This window comes from Macrosteles quadrilineatus, unplaced genomic scaffold (genome assembly GCF_028750875.1).
Source record: "Macrosteles quadrilineatus isolate MER2022 unplaced genomic scaffold, UCM_ALF_1.0 Scaffold_12__1_contigs__length_5162894, whole genome shotgun sequence".
In the NCBI taxonomy this organism is placed as follows: domain Eukaryota; kingdom Metazoa; phylum Arthropoda; class Insecta; order Hemiptera; family Cicadellidae; genus Macrosteles; species Macrosteles quadrilineatus.
Window position 1 is genome coordinate 1940111 of NW_026542605.1, and position 17401 is coordinate 1957511.

Sequence of the window (17401 nt, forward strand, 5' to 3'; positions counted from 1 at the left end):
GTTCTTCAAAACTGCTTATACGAAAAGGAACAATTACTTACATATTATAAGACAAATCATTATGACGCAGTACAAAATATAAAGCCAACAAATGATAAAGCCTATTTACCACACCAGTTTGCATGACAAAGTATTCTTTTACCTGACAGTCTAAAGTCCATCCGTCCTGAATAAATGATCTTCTACAGCGCCTTGCTGTTGCAAATTAAATTCCTCCTCAGGGGAGAGGCATTGCAGCATTTTATGCAATTACGAAGGTTAAAAACCTCACAGTCAGTTGTACATTCTGAAACGTATACCTTAAATCTTAAGGTTCCCACAAAACCTTTTATTTGTCTCAGGATTAATTTCACTTTACATCTTTTTCTAGGAGTTTTTTTACAGCTGTTATAGATGGACGATATATTTAAATGTTTATACTGTAGTGGCTATACAACTAGTTTGAAAATAGGTTCTGAAAATAGTCTACACATTGCTAAAATGTTTTTTAATGGGTAAAGTTTTTTAGAACTTTTTGTCACCTTTCGGCACTTGGAGTCAGATAAGTTTATCATAATCAAAAGGTTAAATTATAATATTATCATAGACAGTGGCTAACATAAAAAAATTATTTAAGCTTTCCATTATTTCTCAGCTTCTGTATTACTTGTTCACAGTTTAGTCCTCTTAAATCTTATATACCCAGTGTATATCTTTACGTCTGGATATTTCTTTATGGAAAAATATTTTATTTATTTCTTTTTTATTTATTTTTGTATAAAGAAGTTGGCGGCCTGTTATTTATTTATGTATCTATTTATTTATTTATTTGTTGTTCAAACCCCTATGTTGACTTTGTTTATAATTTATTTCTGTCTACTTCATAGAGTTTTAACGAAAAAAGAATATTTTAAATTATCATAAAAGATTATTCCAACATATTATTATTCTGCTTATTTATACTTCTATTATTTGAATTCAGAACCTTTATTTTACTTATATTTATACTTTAAAAACTAAATTTTTATTGTGTGATTTCATAAAAACTCAATGTACAACCTGCTCTTCAATAATTTATTTGTTTGCATCCTTATCTCAAGAAATGCGTTTTAGACACTCTATACTTCCATTAAAAAACTAACACTTTACATATTGTTTTCTAATACTGTAATACAAAATGTTATCCATAAAAAACAAATTCAAACAATTAACGTAACTAACTAACTGGGTTTAACGTCATTCCTCATTCCCGGGGATTTTGTAATTAACAAGATGGAAACGTTTAACGGTAAGCCAAAGACTATTTTGTGTTTACTGTTTATGTTTGGAGGTAAAAGCGTTTTCAAGATCAAAGACACGATAGCAACTGCAGCCACGGATGAGTGGTCTCATACACTTTCATGAACACAAGATTGTACAAAGTAATGTAAGGGATTGGTTACTTCGGCCTTAATTTTTGTTTAATTGGAAAGTCTAACTGGATGAAATTAGTAAGCCTGTTTGCATGTCTAACGACGCAAATTAACACAATACGATGTTGTGAAATCACGTTTAAGTGAATCTATGTTTTGCGAAGAATTGGCAAAAATGTACATCACACATTAAGTTTGAGAAGTATAAAACCAATTTATTTATGCCAAAAACGTGGTTATTGACAAAATTCTCTATTTTATTTACAGGTGGTTTCTACGATGGTATGAAAATTTTAAAATAATTTCTCGACTATGATTTTATAATATAAATAATTAAATGACATGTTAATAGATTTAACTTTAAAATGAGGGGGCTTTACACGTAAAATCCGAAGTAGGTTATCTAGTTTTGACAGTTGAATGTGAGTTAAACTTTATTAGTAAGTCCATAAAACATTTGTGATCCATAAACATGACTTGTTATCCCTTGTATCGGTGAATAACACGCAATGATTTTAGAATAATGTAGCAAGTCCTATACAAAACTGATTTGATAAGTAGCAACATATCTTTATTCTTACAAATTATGCTGAAGATTTTTTAACAAGTCATACTGTAGTCTCTGGGGTAAAATTCCATTCCAGAGATACTAATACTTGGAAGATTGTAACATTATTGCATTTAATTCATGATAAAAATAACATATAACAATTTTTTTTATTTATATGTATTATTTAGACATGAATACCCAACGACACACTTACTATTAGCAATGCACGCACTGTTCTATAAACGGATTTGTAAGCGAGTAACCTAAAGCTAATCAGCTGACTGCATACTTGACAACTACGATAATTTACTTTAATTGTATCTCTGACCACAGCCGACACTTTGCACTTAGTTGTCCTTCCGCTGCTAACTTTTAATTGCTTCCACTAATTATAACTCTTATCGCTAATGGCTGTTTATCTTTAAATTTGTCACAAGTTTAAATTAATAAGACTTTCCTGTTACGAGGTTTTCATGTAAACATGTTAAATTTCTATATTTCAGTAACTTAGCAAATGGTTTAAATAATGTTCTAGGTAATTTTTTTTTTTATTGCGTAGTCTGCGTTATGAAAATAACAAGAAATATATTTATTTGATTTTTTAGTTGTTTTAATACAATTATTTAGATTTTCAAATGTGTGTAAGATAGTTTAAGCTCTGTTCTTTTTACGTCGACAGTTTAGTATATTTTATACTGACTCTAATGTCTATATGTAGTTCTATTTGTCATTTAATGACATCTTCTTTAAGGCCTAACGAATAAATCTCTCTTAGGTATTATCTATTTATATTTATGTTTTATTAGTTCATAACATGATGTTTTATACAGAATGTGCGATATTAATCATTATGTTTGGTAGTAAAAATGTTAGACATAGTGTTATTAAATGATTGCTAAACAAGGCAGATTGTTCACAGACAGGTGTACAATTACAAGGTGTACTATGGTGATCTAAAATACTGTTATAGAACTATTTTGGTTATTATAAAAATCAAAATTATAATAAAAAATAATACCACGCGTTTATTTCAGTAACTAAGTAAGGTAATACGAAACTTGATTTGTTATCAGTCTTTATTATGAATATGGGTTATTCAAGTCTAAGCTATTAGCTTAAGTTTGAGGCCACAACTTTACAATTCTTACCACAAAATATAAAGTAAAGTTAAGGACTGCACTGCCATCGCACCCCAACGAGATCTAGGGTAGATACAAGAAGACACTAAATACGAAGCGTCGTGACACAAATTGTAGTAAACATGTCTTACAACGGGATCTTGATAGTGGATACGAACATCACGCACTGCTCTGCTGGGTTCTGATATAAAGATACAGAAATATTCTGTAAATATACTTTAAATATTGGAAAACATGAGTCAACTTAACTAATTACATACATATATATATATACATACAGTATTACAGTATTACAGTATTACATACAGTACATATATATATATATGTCCATCTTAAATTACATAGTTAAGTGATAAAAACTACCAACGATTTACAAAAAAAATCTTTTAATTAATTACCTATACTTTAATTTTTATTATTAAAACTAGACTTTCTTTTAATATGCCAGAAAGCTACGTTAGTCTACAAATTGGATTTGTAGAAGAGAAAGATTACGTAGACAAGGCAAAGATTGAACAAAGTAGAGCGTACCTTTACTTGTTTCCAATTAACGTTAAAACGTGTAATTAAAAACCTCTTCGGAATGTTTTCAGCTTGGTAAACACAGTGCGACTTTTAATTTAAACCTTGAAAGAAAACTCTGATTTAAAACTCCCTACGTGTACAGTGCCTTGCCTAGTGTTTATCTTTGAAGTCAGGATGTATTTTGGTTTTAAATTATAGACTCATTAGAAAAACACCAAACCACGAAACAGCTCCCTAAGCTACCCTAGTACTGTGTATAATGTAGTATTAAGATGACTCTCATAGTCTGCCGCAATGTTCAATTATTAAAAAATATTATGCATAATTATTAGTAATGAATACCGGCCAGTATATTTTGTGAAGGACTATAGATAAAATATATGTATAAGTAAGGTATTTTTATAAGACCTAAGCATATTAGGATATTATAGCGCAGTAATATAGATACTGTATATTGTGTACCCTTTTTAATAAGTTTAAACATGTTTTGTATTTCTGGTTCAACTCGATTGTAACAGTAATTTTTAATGTTTTTAAGGTACAGTAGTAATCAAATGGGAAAATATTTAATGTTACTTCACCATACAAAATACAAAATGCTTCATTGTCTTGTGACGTTGTATTTACAGTTAATTACAAATTTAAAAAAAAGTTCTAGCCAACCTCAGCAAATGCATAGGTGTAAATTTTTAACTCAAAAATTGTTAGATATTGTACTTGAATATTATTTTATAAAATGCCAAAGAAGTGTGTTATAACAAGCCTTTTCTCAGATTAAACCTTCTAAATCTTTCCATAAACTTCCTTTTAGAATGTGAAAGTTCTTATAACTCTCCATTGGTAAAATAGCGTTAGAGTAATTATCCTTAAAAACGAACACCTTCACATTGACAACAAGACTCTGTCAAATGTTCGATTATAAACCCTATGTTTGTCAGTTCAAATTAACAAAAATGTTTAAGTTCGCATGTTATTAAACAAAAAACTAAAGAGACATATCTAAAATCTAGACTGTATAGTAAACTGGTTAAGGATCTAAGTATGAAATAGAACTAATATTAAACCGAACAGGTTCTCTATGTTACTATACATAAGTGTTTAGATTACCAAGTATACATCGATGGGATTAAGGTTGGTCATAACTCTAAGGGCCTTATCTCGCAAAGAAATGTACTTACGTTGAAGGAAAATTAAATTCCTCACGAGGGGCGGCAAGATGCATTGCACCACTCACACTAAAATACTGATGGAGTAGTTTTTTGCTTTGCAAAGGAATAAAAATTGTTTCAAAAATATATCTTTTTAGAATTAGGATCAAAACATTGGAATTTTTTTAAACCCAATATAGCATTCATAATACATTTAAATCAATGTACACACACAACACATAAACATATGAACAAGTATACTGTATATACACATCTATATTAACATTTAAATCATGTTTGGTGGTATTTACATTATGACCAAAGCATTCTATTGGTTATTTTTATATACTAGTTTTAAAGTGAAACATTGTTAGAAATTGAGAGGTTACTTCTGTTTTTGCCGAAGGGAAAGTGGGTAAATGTCGCATGAACTAAGCAGATTCTGTGTTAAGGTAATCTATACTAAAATGTTTAAAGCTCTCAGTTGAGAAAAATAATAAATAACAGTTACCTAAAACAAAGTAGTAAAACCTATAAAACTGCTTTTAAAACGTAAACTGTTGCTCGAGTTAATCATTTGTATTTAAATATCGGTGTTTATTAATATGATTTCTCTTTAGAGACTAGTTTTCAAATTAATTTCGTTACATCGTGGAAAACCTTTGAAAGTACAATATATGTTTAAGTATAAATTATTTCCTAAAATTCTATCTAAATTTAATACTGTTATACAATATAGTACTGAATCGAGGTTTATACTATTTGTTTATCAGTACTGCAAGCCCTGATTAGTGTTTGTTAAAAGAACAAAAGCCAGTTAGCTATAATCTTTGAGCTTCAGTAATTTATTTATGCTCTAAGAATTAAAATTAAAGCTTGTTGCCCTTTTAAACAAATTAAGGCCCGCCTCAGTGTGCTTGCCGAGCGTTCACACAGAAGAGGTTTTTAATTAGACAGTTTAATGTTAATTAGCAAGCAGTATAAGCTGTCAGCGAAGTTCACAGAGTCTTGGTCAAACCGTTGCTGGGATTTACCAGAGGGCTGAAATCATTATAGTTAACTTATGACGTACACAAATGACTTTTATTACTTGAATAGTTTGAACATTTAAATTTTACATATATTTCGTCCATTTAAACCAAGAATTTTATATGATAATGCTACTAGTTTTGCACTCTATGATAAAATTGACCATAACAATGTAGAAAATGATATTTTTTGTTTCAGATGTCAACATGGTCGCAGAACCAAAACCACACCAAACCGGCAGAAAGAGACAAAACGTCGCTAAAACTGGAAATGACTGGTTAGTTTTTGTATTTTTCAGATTTTCTCATATGTATTTTTATGTATGTTCAATTTTACTAGCTTAATTTTCTCTTTAGATATTGCTAGTCAATGTTCGATCATGCCTTCTATTTGCAATGTTTTTATAGTTTGTCCTATTTTTTTCCTTTGGCATTTTTACATAGTAGATTACGTTTAGTAAAGGTTTACGTGTTCAATATTCATTCGCATATCGAATAGTTAAGATCCACTGAATAATACGAGTAGAAAGCTTAATAATAAGCTGATTGCAATATTAAAATACTTACCTAACGATCATATACATCACCCTCTAATTATGTACCCTATAACATTGTATAGCAGGAAGCAAAATCATAAGTGTTAATTTTTTTAAATCAAGCTAGCACTATTGAATCCACTTACTGTTAGATAGCATCGACACATAAATAATGGATAATGAAAATGATTGACCTTTATAGATCAAATAAAAAATACATAGTCAACTTTTCGTGATCTCGTTGTCTATGTTTTTAACATAGATAACGTGGTCACGAAAAGTAGACTGTGAATTGGTCAACAAAGATTTAAAACTACAAGTAAACATCTTTTGTGTTACAGATAGTAATGTTTATTTTTTACAACAGTATAATGAATAGTTTGATAACATAACAACCAACTTCTGCGAATACATGACCTAATTAACAAAACTTTTATCATTAAATGAAAAAAACCTAGGGATTGCTATTCATACAAAATAAAATACTCACAACAGCACAGTGCCCAATATATCAGCCAATTTAATATACCTAACTCAACCTAAAACAGCATCTAATGCGGTAGAAGGTATAAAACAATGAGGTAAGAACGTTGCAGCGGCAGTGACGTTTAAAAATGAAGGAGAGGAGAAACAAGCGCGAACTCCTGGGAAATTACCGGCAATTGAAGCTGAGACTGCGCTATCAACTAGTTATGATTCCGCCCAATCGAGCAAAGGCCTCGCGGATACCGTAGCTTGCTTAAGTGAGATTAAATCTCGTCTCAAACTTATACAGGCCTAATTAGAAGTTTTATTTGGTAAACTTGAGCGGTTCATGGATATGTTGTTGTGTGTGTGTTGATTAATTCAATTTGTAGAGCAAATGTTTTTACAGAAATTAATTCACTATACGTCTAATATCACTTGAAATGTATATTTACACGTATACTGTTGCCTCACAAGACGGTAAACACATAAGTAAGTGGTGATCGATTTTGAATGGACACTCTAATCATCATCAGATCGAAAATGCGAATTGTGTTAAGCATATCGGTAAAATAATTTCAGAAATTTTTAGATAAAAGCTAATATCCACGAGCATTTTCAAAAGATTTTGACACGCACAGATATTATTGAAATTAATCTCTTAGACGAAATATTACCAACACCAATTAGATAGAGCATTTCGTATTAACTGTTTAAGTATCAATTTTCTTTAGTTTACGTTATCACTGTATTGAAATGTCCATTAACATATCCAACATATTAGATTGGTTTATTAAAAATATTCAAGCTCACAATTAACCATTCAAATAGCATAACCGACTCCACTACTTCAACTAAACACATTTCCGGTAGTTAAAGAGGACTATGTTGTCTGTCATAGTGTCTTAAGACATTATTGAGAACCTTTCTATGATATGAACATGATATTTTCCAACCCATCAGAGTTGAAAACCTTTACTTTATCACTGGAACTAACGGTTTTAGAATACTTACCCGTATCAGTTTTAGTAATTGTAACACCAACATTGGATGCTGTATTCCAAATACAACTCAAAAGTATGATGATGTCTTCTTCGTTTCTAAATCATGAATGAGCAAGAAGTTTAGAGCATAAACCATATATACAAGTGTGTGATTCAGAGTGTTCCCTTTGCCCTGAAGTCTACTGGCAATACCTATGTCCCTATAACCAGAATACCAAAACGGTCATAACTCTCCTGTTTTCCTAACCAAGTTGCAGCTGTATTTAGATTAGCTGTTTCCCGATGAACATGAGCCAATCTGAAGGGAAGCTGAACCAATTACAAGTTGGTCCATCACTTGACAACTTGATAATGCGATCAAACTCGTGGCTTCGATGATGGACTTTCCAAGCTTGCCGTTATTGGCTAAGGCATGCTAAATAAGATTAAAAACTCGAATTGGTTTTCATGGTTAAAATTTTTATTTTCCAGAATATGTACCATCATGGTTGTCTTGTTGTCACAAATGGGGAGAAATAAACATAATACTTACGGGGATTGTTAATCAAGGGGTTGTTAATGAAGGAGGTACGAGAAGAAAGTTCCAAACAAACATTCTGTGAACTACGAAAACGAATGGAAAGAATATTTTATCATATTTTTTACGTGAAAGTGTTAAATCCCCAAACGGAAATGTCCTGGCATGACTCAGATTGAAATTACTATCTCAGGAAGTGAACAAATAGGTCTTGAGTTATAAAGTTATAAATAAAATATTTATTGTTAGTGTAACTTGTAAGCATTTGAAAACCAAACTTTAAACTTTCTCTGAACATTATTACAAAGTCAGTGTAGGAGTAAAACATTTGCAGCAAAGTCTGACGAGCATGAACCACGTCTCGAGATATTTTTAATTAAAGTTAGATAAAACCTATGCATAACAATGACAAAAACGTCATTTGCACGAAACAAACTGCTCGAGTTGTAAATGTTTTGTTGAACAGTTGGCCTTATTAGTAATGCAGATCACGAGCCGAAAAGACAGCGCATTGTAACGTTGAGTTGGCTTCCGACTGCCTCACTTCTAGAAAAAAACTATCTTAGATATCACAAAAAGATACAGACTTCAAACTGTCTTGCCGGGTAAAATGTCAGTATGTTTAGTCCATAAAGTATACATAAAAAATTACCTTTGTTGTGTTCATTTAAAGTATGCTACGTTAATCAAATGTTTAAGTCAGCAAATCCATATTAGCTATAAATTCATGTTTAAGTTCAAATATTATATTATAATATTTCGAATTACGAAAGTTAAGTGTATAAAGGTAATATTTTTTTCTTAAAAACAACAGTTAACTGATCATCTTTCTTGAATTGACTCTTTCATAGAATCATGGTTGATTGACTTGCTCAAGTACTTTTCTTTTTCAAACTTCCTCAAAGGTTCTAATGCCAAATTAAGTATTTTGTTAGTGAATTATGTACATTTCCCTTTCGAAATTTGTTTTAAGCCAGTCTTGCAAGAATTCCGTCGATACATTGTTGGATGAATTTAAAATTTTGCAAACCTAATTTGAATTAAATGACAATTGCTTATCTAGGCAATAAAAGCTCGGGCCAGATGGTCATTTCTTCCAAAAAACCTACGTGTGCCTTAAATATGGGTTATATAGGTAGGTGTTTTCAAGCATTTAAAACATTTAAAACATTTCAACCTCACCAAAACTTTAAAGTACTGTTCTATACAAATTTATATGTACGCTTTGGCTGTTATTTAAGTGTACTCATACAATTGTTTTATTTTTTATTACTTTAGTTTACGTCTTAATCTTAACAGTAGTTAACAGCAAATCTCAACACTTCAAAAATAAAAATATTAAACCTTATTCTTAAGTTACAAAAAGGATATAAAGTAGAAAGCAAGAGTAAGGACCTCCAGGGAAATCTGTGGCGAAGAAAATATTCCCAGCTCATTTAACCATGATTTGATCCAATCAAAACAATTTGAACCGCTCCAATTGACTTTAAGTGGCTTACTTTGAAAAGGATGGCTAATTTGTTAAACAGATCTTGGCTTTTATGCTACCAAATTTTATTCCAACAAATCTTGCAAAGAACTATAAGATTATTTTACCTTTATCAGATTTACATTTTTGAATTCTTACCTTACTTTTTATCCTTTTGTAAAGACTACTTTATCTCCATACAATAACGAATTAGATTTAAGTTTTGTGTATTTTTTATGGATAGTGTCAATATGACTGTAGCTCATAGTACTTAAATCCTGAGACCACTGCTCAGGGGTCACTTACTGTTGATCACCAAAAACTTGCTAACACGGCTTTGTGGTTTTGAACATACTTGAAGCTATTGTCCAATGCATAATAGTTGAAAAACATAGGTATTACAGATGATGAGTACTTTCTATGAATTGGAGAAAATTTCCCACTTAACATTTATCAATTTTTAATGCGAAATTCAGGGGAAGATTGACTGATATTTCTGTACTACAAATCTATTTTTTTGGTTTTTACATTACAATGCTTGACGCATCGACGCTTCTACCAACGGCTTGCAGCGATGTTGTATCGGTTTGTTACCTCGCTACTCTCTACAATCATTGAAACGTCTTGTTTTAAGTTGTTGATATTTTTCTGCTTTAAAACTATTACTTTCACAATATTTTTTCTGCAATAAAAATCGCCAAAGTCAATCCATGTCCATACGGATTGAGACAAAATATTATTCAATACCTTAGTTATATCGATTTTAGTCCACTGATGCTACAGTTTTAACATTGACTTCGGTTTCCTTAAGGCTTAAAATGTCTTCTAACATAAGGATTTCGATATGATGGTTATTCAACTGTACTTAGTTTATCACTTAATATTGACCATTTTAAATATTTTTTACATAAATCACAATACACTATATTTCATATCTTAGTAGTATTGTGAAAATTTTATTTTTACCAATATGTGAAAATAAGGAGTAGCTGGACATGTAATTCATTCAGATGATCTTTAAGTTTTGACAAATGTTTTTAACATCATAAGGAATTATCAGTAAACAGCTATTCTAAAAGCTGTATTGAATTATCGAACAGTCCTTTATTTCCAAACGCATTACTATGATACAATTTATTCGTCACAATTGACTCAAGCCACTAATATGGTTAGTACTATGGGTTTTAAGCTTGTAATCAAACGAGAGTGCCTTATTTAAGCCATAATCTATGTGTCCGTCTACAAAGCCATGGCACACTGCGGATTATGTAGCTTGGCGTCAGCTGATCAAAGTAGAACGTCCAATCGTCGTCGGACAATACATTGTTAATCTCCATGTAGTCGTGTATAGACCGTTCTATGTGTGTGTGTTCACGTGTTAGTGATCGTGGCTGTATAGCCTTCTGTGACGTAACTTTCAATCTTTGACCATTGTTGCTGAGGTATTCATTCCATACATTCTGCATCTAGTTATTGTGCAATGCGGAACATTCTAATAACGGAATTAAACCAGTAACGCATCGTGGGAATAGACAAATTGTAATATTTTCCGTTAGAATTTATGTCACCAATCGTCCAAAAAACTGCTTTAACGATTGTACCATGGAAATCGTTGGGACGAAAAAACAAAAATGTTACGTACTCGTTAAGTGAAATTACAATTGTGATTTAAAAAGTGTAAACCCCTATAATCTAAAGAAAAAATATCCACGCTTAGACACATGAGTGAAACAGAATAAGAACAATCTAATACAGCTAAATCAGGAAGTGGTAGGATTTCTCTCGGCTACTATATGTGTTGTACGTGAACCGAATCTTACCGTTTCTTCATTTTGGATGGGTTATTCTTTCCAACAAGGATTATAATTTCACTATTAATATTTCATCAGTAGGCCTATTCCGATATTACTTTTAATTTACAATAAAGTAAATATTTGTCATAAACACGTTTCCAGTGCCAAAGGTTAGCAATATCTAACTCTTTCTGATTATTAATCTTTATCTGGACGACTCAGTACCTTAAAAATGCTTCGCTCAGGTTTAGAGAGGAAGGATTAGTAAACCATTAATTCATTTGTAGCCTTATCATGTTTTTAATTCTCTACGATAAAAGTGATAGAGAGGCCAAGACTTTGAAAAGTTAATACGTGGTTATTTGTGGTAATATACCGATCCTAATAATTCTACGTCATAAACATTTGTTTGGTTTCAATGATTAGAGATCCAAGGAATGTCCAGTTCCAAAGAAGATGAAGAGGTTGACATGTATGTTGTGATTGAACATTCCCAGATATATCCATATTCTAAAACGTGAGTTTCATTCTCAACAGTTGGAGTTAATAGCCCAATACGAATAAAGGCTAGGATATGGTTACACATGCAGAGGTTGACGAATCCTAGATGAATTCATGATATTTGCTCACTCCTAAACCCTAAAGATGTATGGAGGCCAAATTCTATCGAAGACAAAAATGTATACATGTATCTGACAAGTTCCTTGTCCGATATGAATCTAATATGCTTTTAGTTCCATTCGTAACGGTTATAAGTACAGACAACAAGTTGAATAAAACAAACGAACAAACATGGCACCTTCTGCAGCTGCAATCCTTTCCCTGACTGAAGAGGACAAAGGGATCTTCAACCACTGTAGGGTTCCAGCTTTCTGGAACTTAACGATCCCGTCATGACACACATTCTTGAGAAAAATCCTACAGAAGGCCAAAAGATGATCCGATGTATGTAGGCTTGACGAAATTACATCCTAACCATTTGTTTCGCCGTCAAAGGTTAGGCCAAGTTCCACGAAAGGCCAAGAGGTTGTCAGATGTTTGGCGATTAACCAGCCTTTGATTAATTTATGTTCTAAACACTTGTCTCTAACACTCTCTCTGTGCTTGTCGAGAGGTCTCAATCCCGGGATCCCAGTCAGATTTCGATACCTAGAAATCCCGGGATTAACGTATTTTAATTACAAAACCTATATTTTTAGTTTTTTTTTTACTTATTTCATTTGTTTATTATATTGGTGTGACGATGACTATTTATTTCCTTGCTTATTGTTTAATTTATATAAGTTCACACTATTGTTTTCCTATTTATTTAATGCCCGTTAGTTTGTATTGATAATGGGTTCATCTCTTAACTGTCATAACCTGTTATATGATCTTGTAATTACCGTCACTGATCTGATGGCAGTAGGCAATAAAAATTAAATGTCAATAAAAGACTATAAGTCTTAAAATTTTAGCAAGTTTCTTAATTAGCTTTTGGTTTACTGTCATACAGTTGACCTAAAACATGAATCAACCCGCTTATTTACTTGATATTCATGCCTTTTGTTTGTAGAGATACCTACGATAAAATATGGAGATATTTTTTAAAAACAATGTAACTCTATTTTTATAGCATTAAAACATATTTGTATGTCCAAGTGGAATAAAATATGAGCACCGCCATATTGGTACATACTAGTAAATAAATGTCCTCGTTCTAGGTGTGTTCATACTATTTACATTCATTACCCTACTCGAATTTATGAAAATTTAAATACGACTTTATGTTAAAGTTTTTAAAAATTTATTTTAAAAGGTTACTTTTTCAATCTTAGTTACTTTTTTTCATCTCAGAATTTATGACACAATAAGTAAAACATAAAATCGATCTTACCAATAATTAAGATATTAAATATTTAATTATCTAATCTTTACATTATTTTAATAGATTTTAAAACATTTCACAGGAATCAATAACAGTTTCAACGCTTTTCTTTTGCCAAACATAACAAAAATATGTATCTTACATAAATAAAACTATGTAGGTGCATTCTATCATGCTCAGAAATTGAAAACTAATTTATATTTAAAATGGAACCTCTTAACCTTAACGTCTAAGACAAGACGGTTTTGATTTGATTGAATCATGCTTAATTGGGTTTGTGCAATAACTTCTTCACCCCAGGATTTCCCTTAGGCTTCCTTCTTATTACTTATTTAAGGAGTGGGTTTCTTATTCATCTTTAAATAACACCATTTCTCAGTAATTTTTTGGTTCCGTTTTTTTCTCTAATTTGTTTTTAATTTCGATGAGCGAATGATCATAACGAGAGCTCTACTATTAGTCTACATTAACAATCGTGAATTGATTTAGCCCTAAAATCCAAATCGGACGTAAGTATCTTGTGTGTAGGTACATGGGAGAGATGGACAGATGTTGGCTGGATACCAGCTGTTGATGAATGTACGGCATTACATCCAAGTAACCTCCCTATCTGGGACACAGGAGCCAAAACCCCGCCAAGGCCTTGTTAGAATACGTACCTTATTGACCGATGCCTATTTGTAAAGTTTTACATCTATTGACACCTTTGTGAAAATTCAAAATTCCAAGGAATAGAAAGCGGACCACAGATTGATGCATCTAACACCCTAAATTTTTTTCTATTTTGTATCTTGAATATTTGAAGCAGTTAGGGGTGGTGTGGTTGAACAGTTAAAAAAAAATGAAGAAGTCACACATTTACACTCCTTATGAGTTTATACACATATTGATTATATGTTTATTTTTATTTTTGAGTCCGCTATTCTGATGGTTTATTCATTACACTGTACATTGTCAGTGCAAGATGCAGAGTTTTTAGGGTTAACTGAGGAGCTGTAATTGGTTTAAACTGACACATTGGTAGTACTAATAATACTAATGTTGGTGTAAACTGTAGAAGTGAAACTGGCGATAGTGCCACTGATAACTAGATAACAGTTAGTGTTAACTGATTCCATCTATCATAGAACTGGTACAATACCTCGTCCCATCTCATCTTCAAAGGACTCGCCACGCGTGCAGTGAGTATTGAAGGCTTAACATTGTATTGTCAGACGTTGATTAGACGAGGCTTTGACGTCACTAAGTCACATGGTGTCATTATTCAATGCCACATCGTGTATTCTGTTTTGTTGTCCAAATAATTTTTTGTAAAATTATTTATAAGGCAAATCCTTTAGTGGTGGAGTTGTATTAAGTTTTCATTCGGCAAGTGAGTTACAACCGGGCGGAGTTTCATGTGGAACAGGGCCAGTTTTTAAATAATGAGCTAGCAAAAGTAAAACTATTAAAATAAATAGGTTTAATCTCGGGCTAAACAATGGTATTTTTTTCGCATTCTTAAATATATAGCCAGTTTAAGCAGTTAAGAAAACGTCTAGTAAAAACATTTATCTCCTAATCTTCAAGGTGCCTAGTTTTGTTGTCAATCGTCAAGTTAAATTAAATAATTTACATATCTGGCTATACTATTGTAACACGTTCTGGATAGCCTTTGTTATGTATACCTACAGTAAGTATCTAGGTTAATTTGTAAACACTGCAAAAATTAGAACCACCAAACAGAGACAAGTAGTTGCAAACAGTTACAGCTAGGAATCGAATAGCTGCATGGACGAATATGACAAAATCTGGATCCTAGGGTATTCATTTACTATGTATACTTTTGTTCTAATATACTTATAGGTAGTGTTCTTTGTAAAATATTTTGCACTGTTGCTAATATTAACACGTGATATCTACATGACTCAAATAGTATACTGTCGATAATAATTGACACACGGCACATAGTTATAGATTCTAAAATGTTACATTTCCCTTAATACAGACAGAGGTACCAGTATAGAAGGGCTGGTTTCCTCAGGCTACGGCACGTGACTCGCATATTGTATATTGTACACCAACAACTGTTCTGTTTGCGAACCTTAATGTATTCGGCAATCCTAATTAGTCATATTAAATTCGGGTATTGTTTAACAACTGTGTGGTTCCCCAGTATACCTTCCAATAGTTCTGATTCCAATATTTTTTGTTGATTTTTATTAACATCTCAAACATCATATTATTCATTCTGATAGCCCCTGGACTACGAATAATAACTTTATAGGCTTACCTCCGACAGTAGTCCAAAATTGGGTCTTATTTCAACTAATGTTCAAAGCTGACATGTTTTGTTGCACTGCAACATCGTCGGAGCTTTACGTAAAAAACATCAAATAATCCAAACATAAAAGGCAGTCTACCTACAACCGCTGCCGTGCCGTGTCATGATAGCGCTATCGTGTTATTTCGTGTTTAAATGTTCCGTGTCCCGTGTTGTATTTTATTCTTAAATTATTTGATGTTTTTGACGTAAAGCTCCGACGATGTTGCAGTGCAACAAAACATGTCAGCTTTGAACATTAGTTGATATAAGACACAATTTTGGACTACTGACGGTAAGCCTATAAAGTCTCAAACATCATCGATAGGCCCACTACCGCTTACCTTTTCGTAGTATAGCTTGTAACATTTTCAAATATTTCTAACATTTTATGTAACAATAATTTGACTTATTAATAAAAATTGTTTTTGCACAAAAACAGTGACTTGGGTATCTTTAGAAAACAAAGTAAGTGTTGGCAGTTGTTCAATCACTAAAGTTTTCGCGTAAAATAGAAAATAATTCGTTTACAAGTTTCACTGTCAATTTTAATGGTTGTAAATCACGCAAATGGGAAAAGTTTAATGGAGGAAGAACGAGAAAAGCGTTCACATAGGAATATCAACGAATGAAGAGAATGCAGCTTGAATTATAATGACAGAAATGTCACCTTCGTTCGTTACAAAATGTGAGTAAATAATAAAACAATGAATGGCACTGAAATGTTTATCCTATTACAGAATGTGTGTGCATGATTGTATTTGAGAAAAATCATTATCGAATTTACATATTCATGATCCGATTGCCTAAAAAAAACTTCTAATTTTTTTACACTAAAGAACACAGTCTCTCAAATTCATATCAAAATGACATGATTTAATTTTGTTCGTAAATATAAAATATTTCCTCTAAGTATTACTATAAATTATAAAACGCACATTACTTACATTATTGTTATATTTTAAATTTGTAATATTTTTCTGTTGCAGGGATTATTACTACGACAGGTGAGTACATAGTCGAAATTCCATGCATGAATGTGTACTTATAAGGTTTCAGATGGCAATCTACGTGTTTTTTTTTATTTATATATATTTATTATCAATTTTCAGATTAAAATAGATCATTCTTGTAAAACCCTTGAATATCTTGCTACGATTTATTCCATAAAGATAATAGGCGTGATCAAGGTGCACGCAATTGTTTATTTTGTAATTTATTATTTCCATAAAATTGTGTACGATGATTTTATGATTTTCATAAACTGCTAGTATTGTCTTTTTAAATTAAGTCTTAATTCATGCTGAGAATTTCTTTATTTGTTTATTAAGCCGTTGTTCGTTATTGTTGGTTCGAGTTTTCAGTAAGTTAATTTACTGCTCAAAAATTAATCTAAAAAAATACTTTAATTTGTTTTTAAGAGAAAAATTTCTGTTCACTTTTTACCAAATTGAGTTTAAATATTCACTTTTAACACTAATAAAAAATTCCAACCTACAAAAAAAAATTACCATTGTTTCATATCAATAAATGCTCAACTTAGGTGATACGTTTTTCCAATCTCGCTAATGAAATTAAAGTGGATTGGCATTTAATTGTTGCAGTTGTAAAGCTTAACTAAGACATTCCCTCAGGTTACGTATCTAAGTTAGCCGGGTTTATCACTAG

General features: G+C 31.5%; 1 protein-coding gene across 3 annotated transcripts in view; it reads left to right on the forward strand.

Moving 5' to 3' along the window:
• LOC129004899 (RNA-binding protein Raly-like) overlaps positions 1 to 17401 on the forward strand; it is a 275020-nt gene that overhangs the window by 184048 nt on the left and 73571 nt on the right. For all 3 annotated transcript variants that reach the window (XM_054433595.1, XM_054433593.1, XM_054433594.1), the window contains 2 exons: positions 5981 to 6059; positions 16723 to 16740. In XM_054433595.1, the coding sequence (XP_054289570.1) occupies positions 5981 to 6059; positions 16723 to 16740 (97 nt within the window). The remainder of the gene's footprint in view (positions 1 to 5980; positions 6060 to 16722; positions 16741 to 17401) is intronic.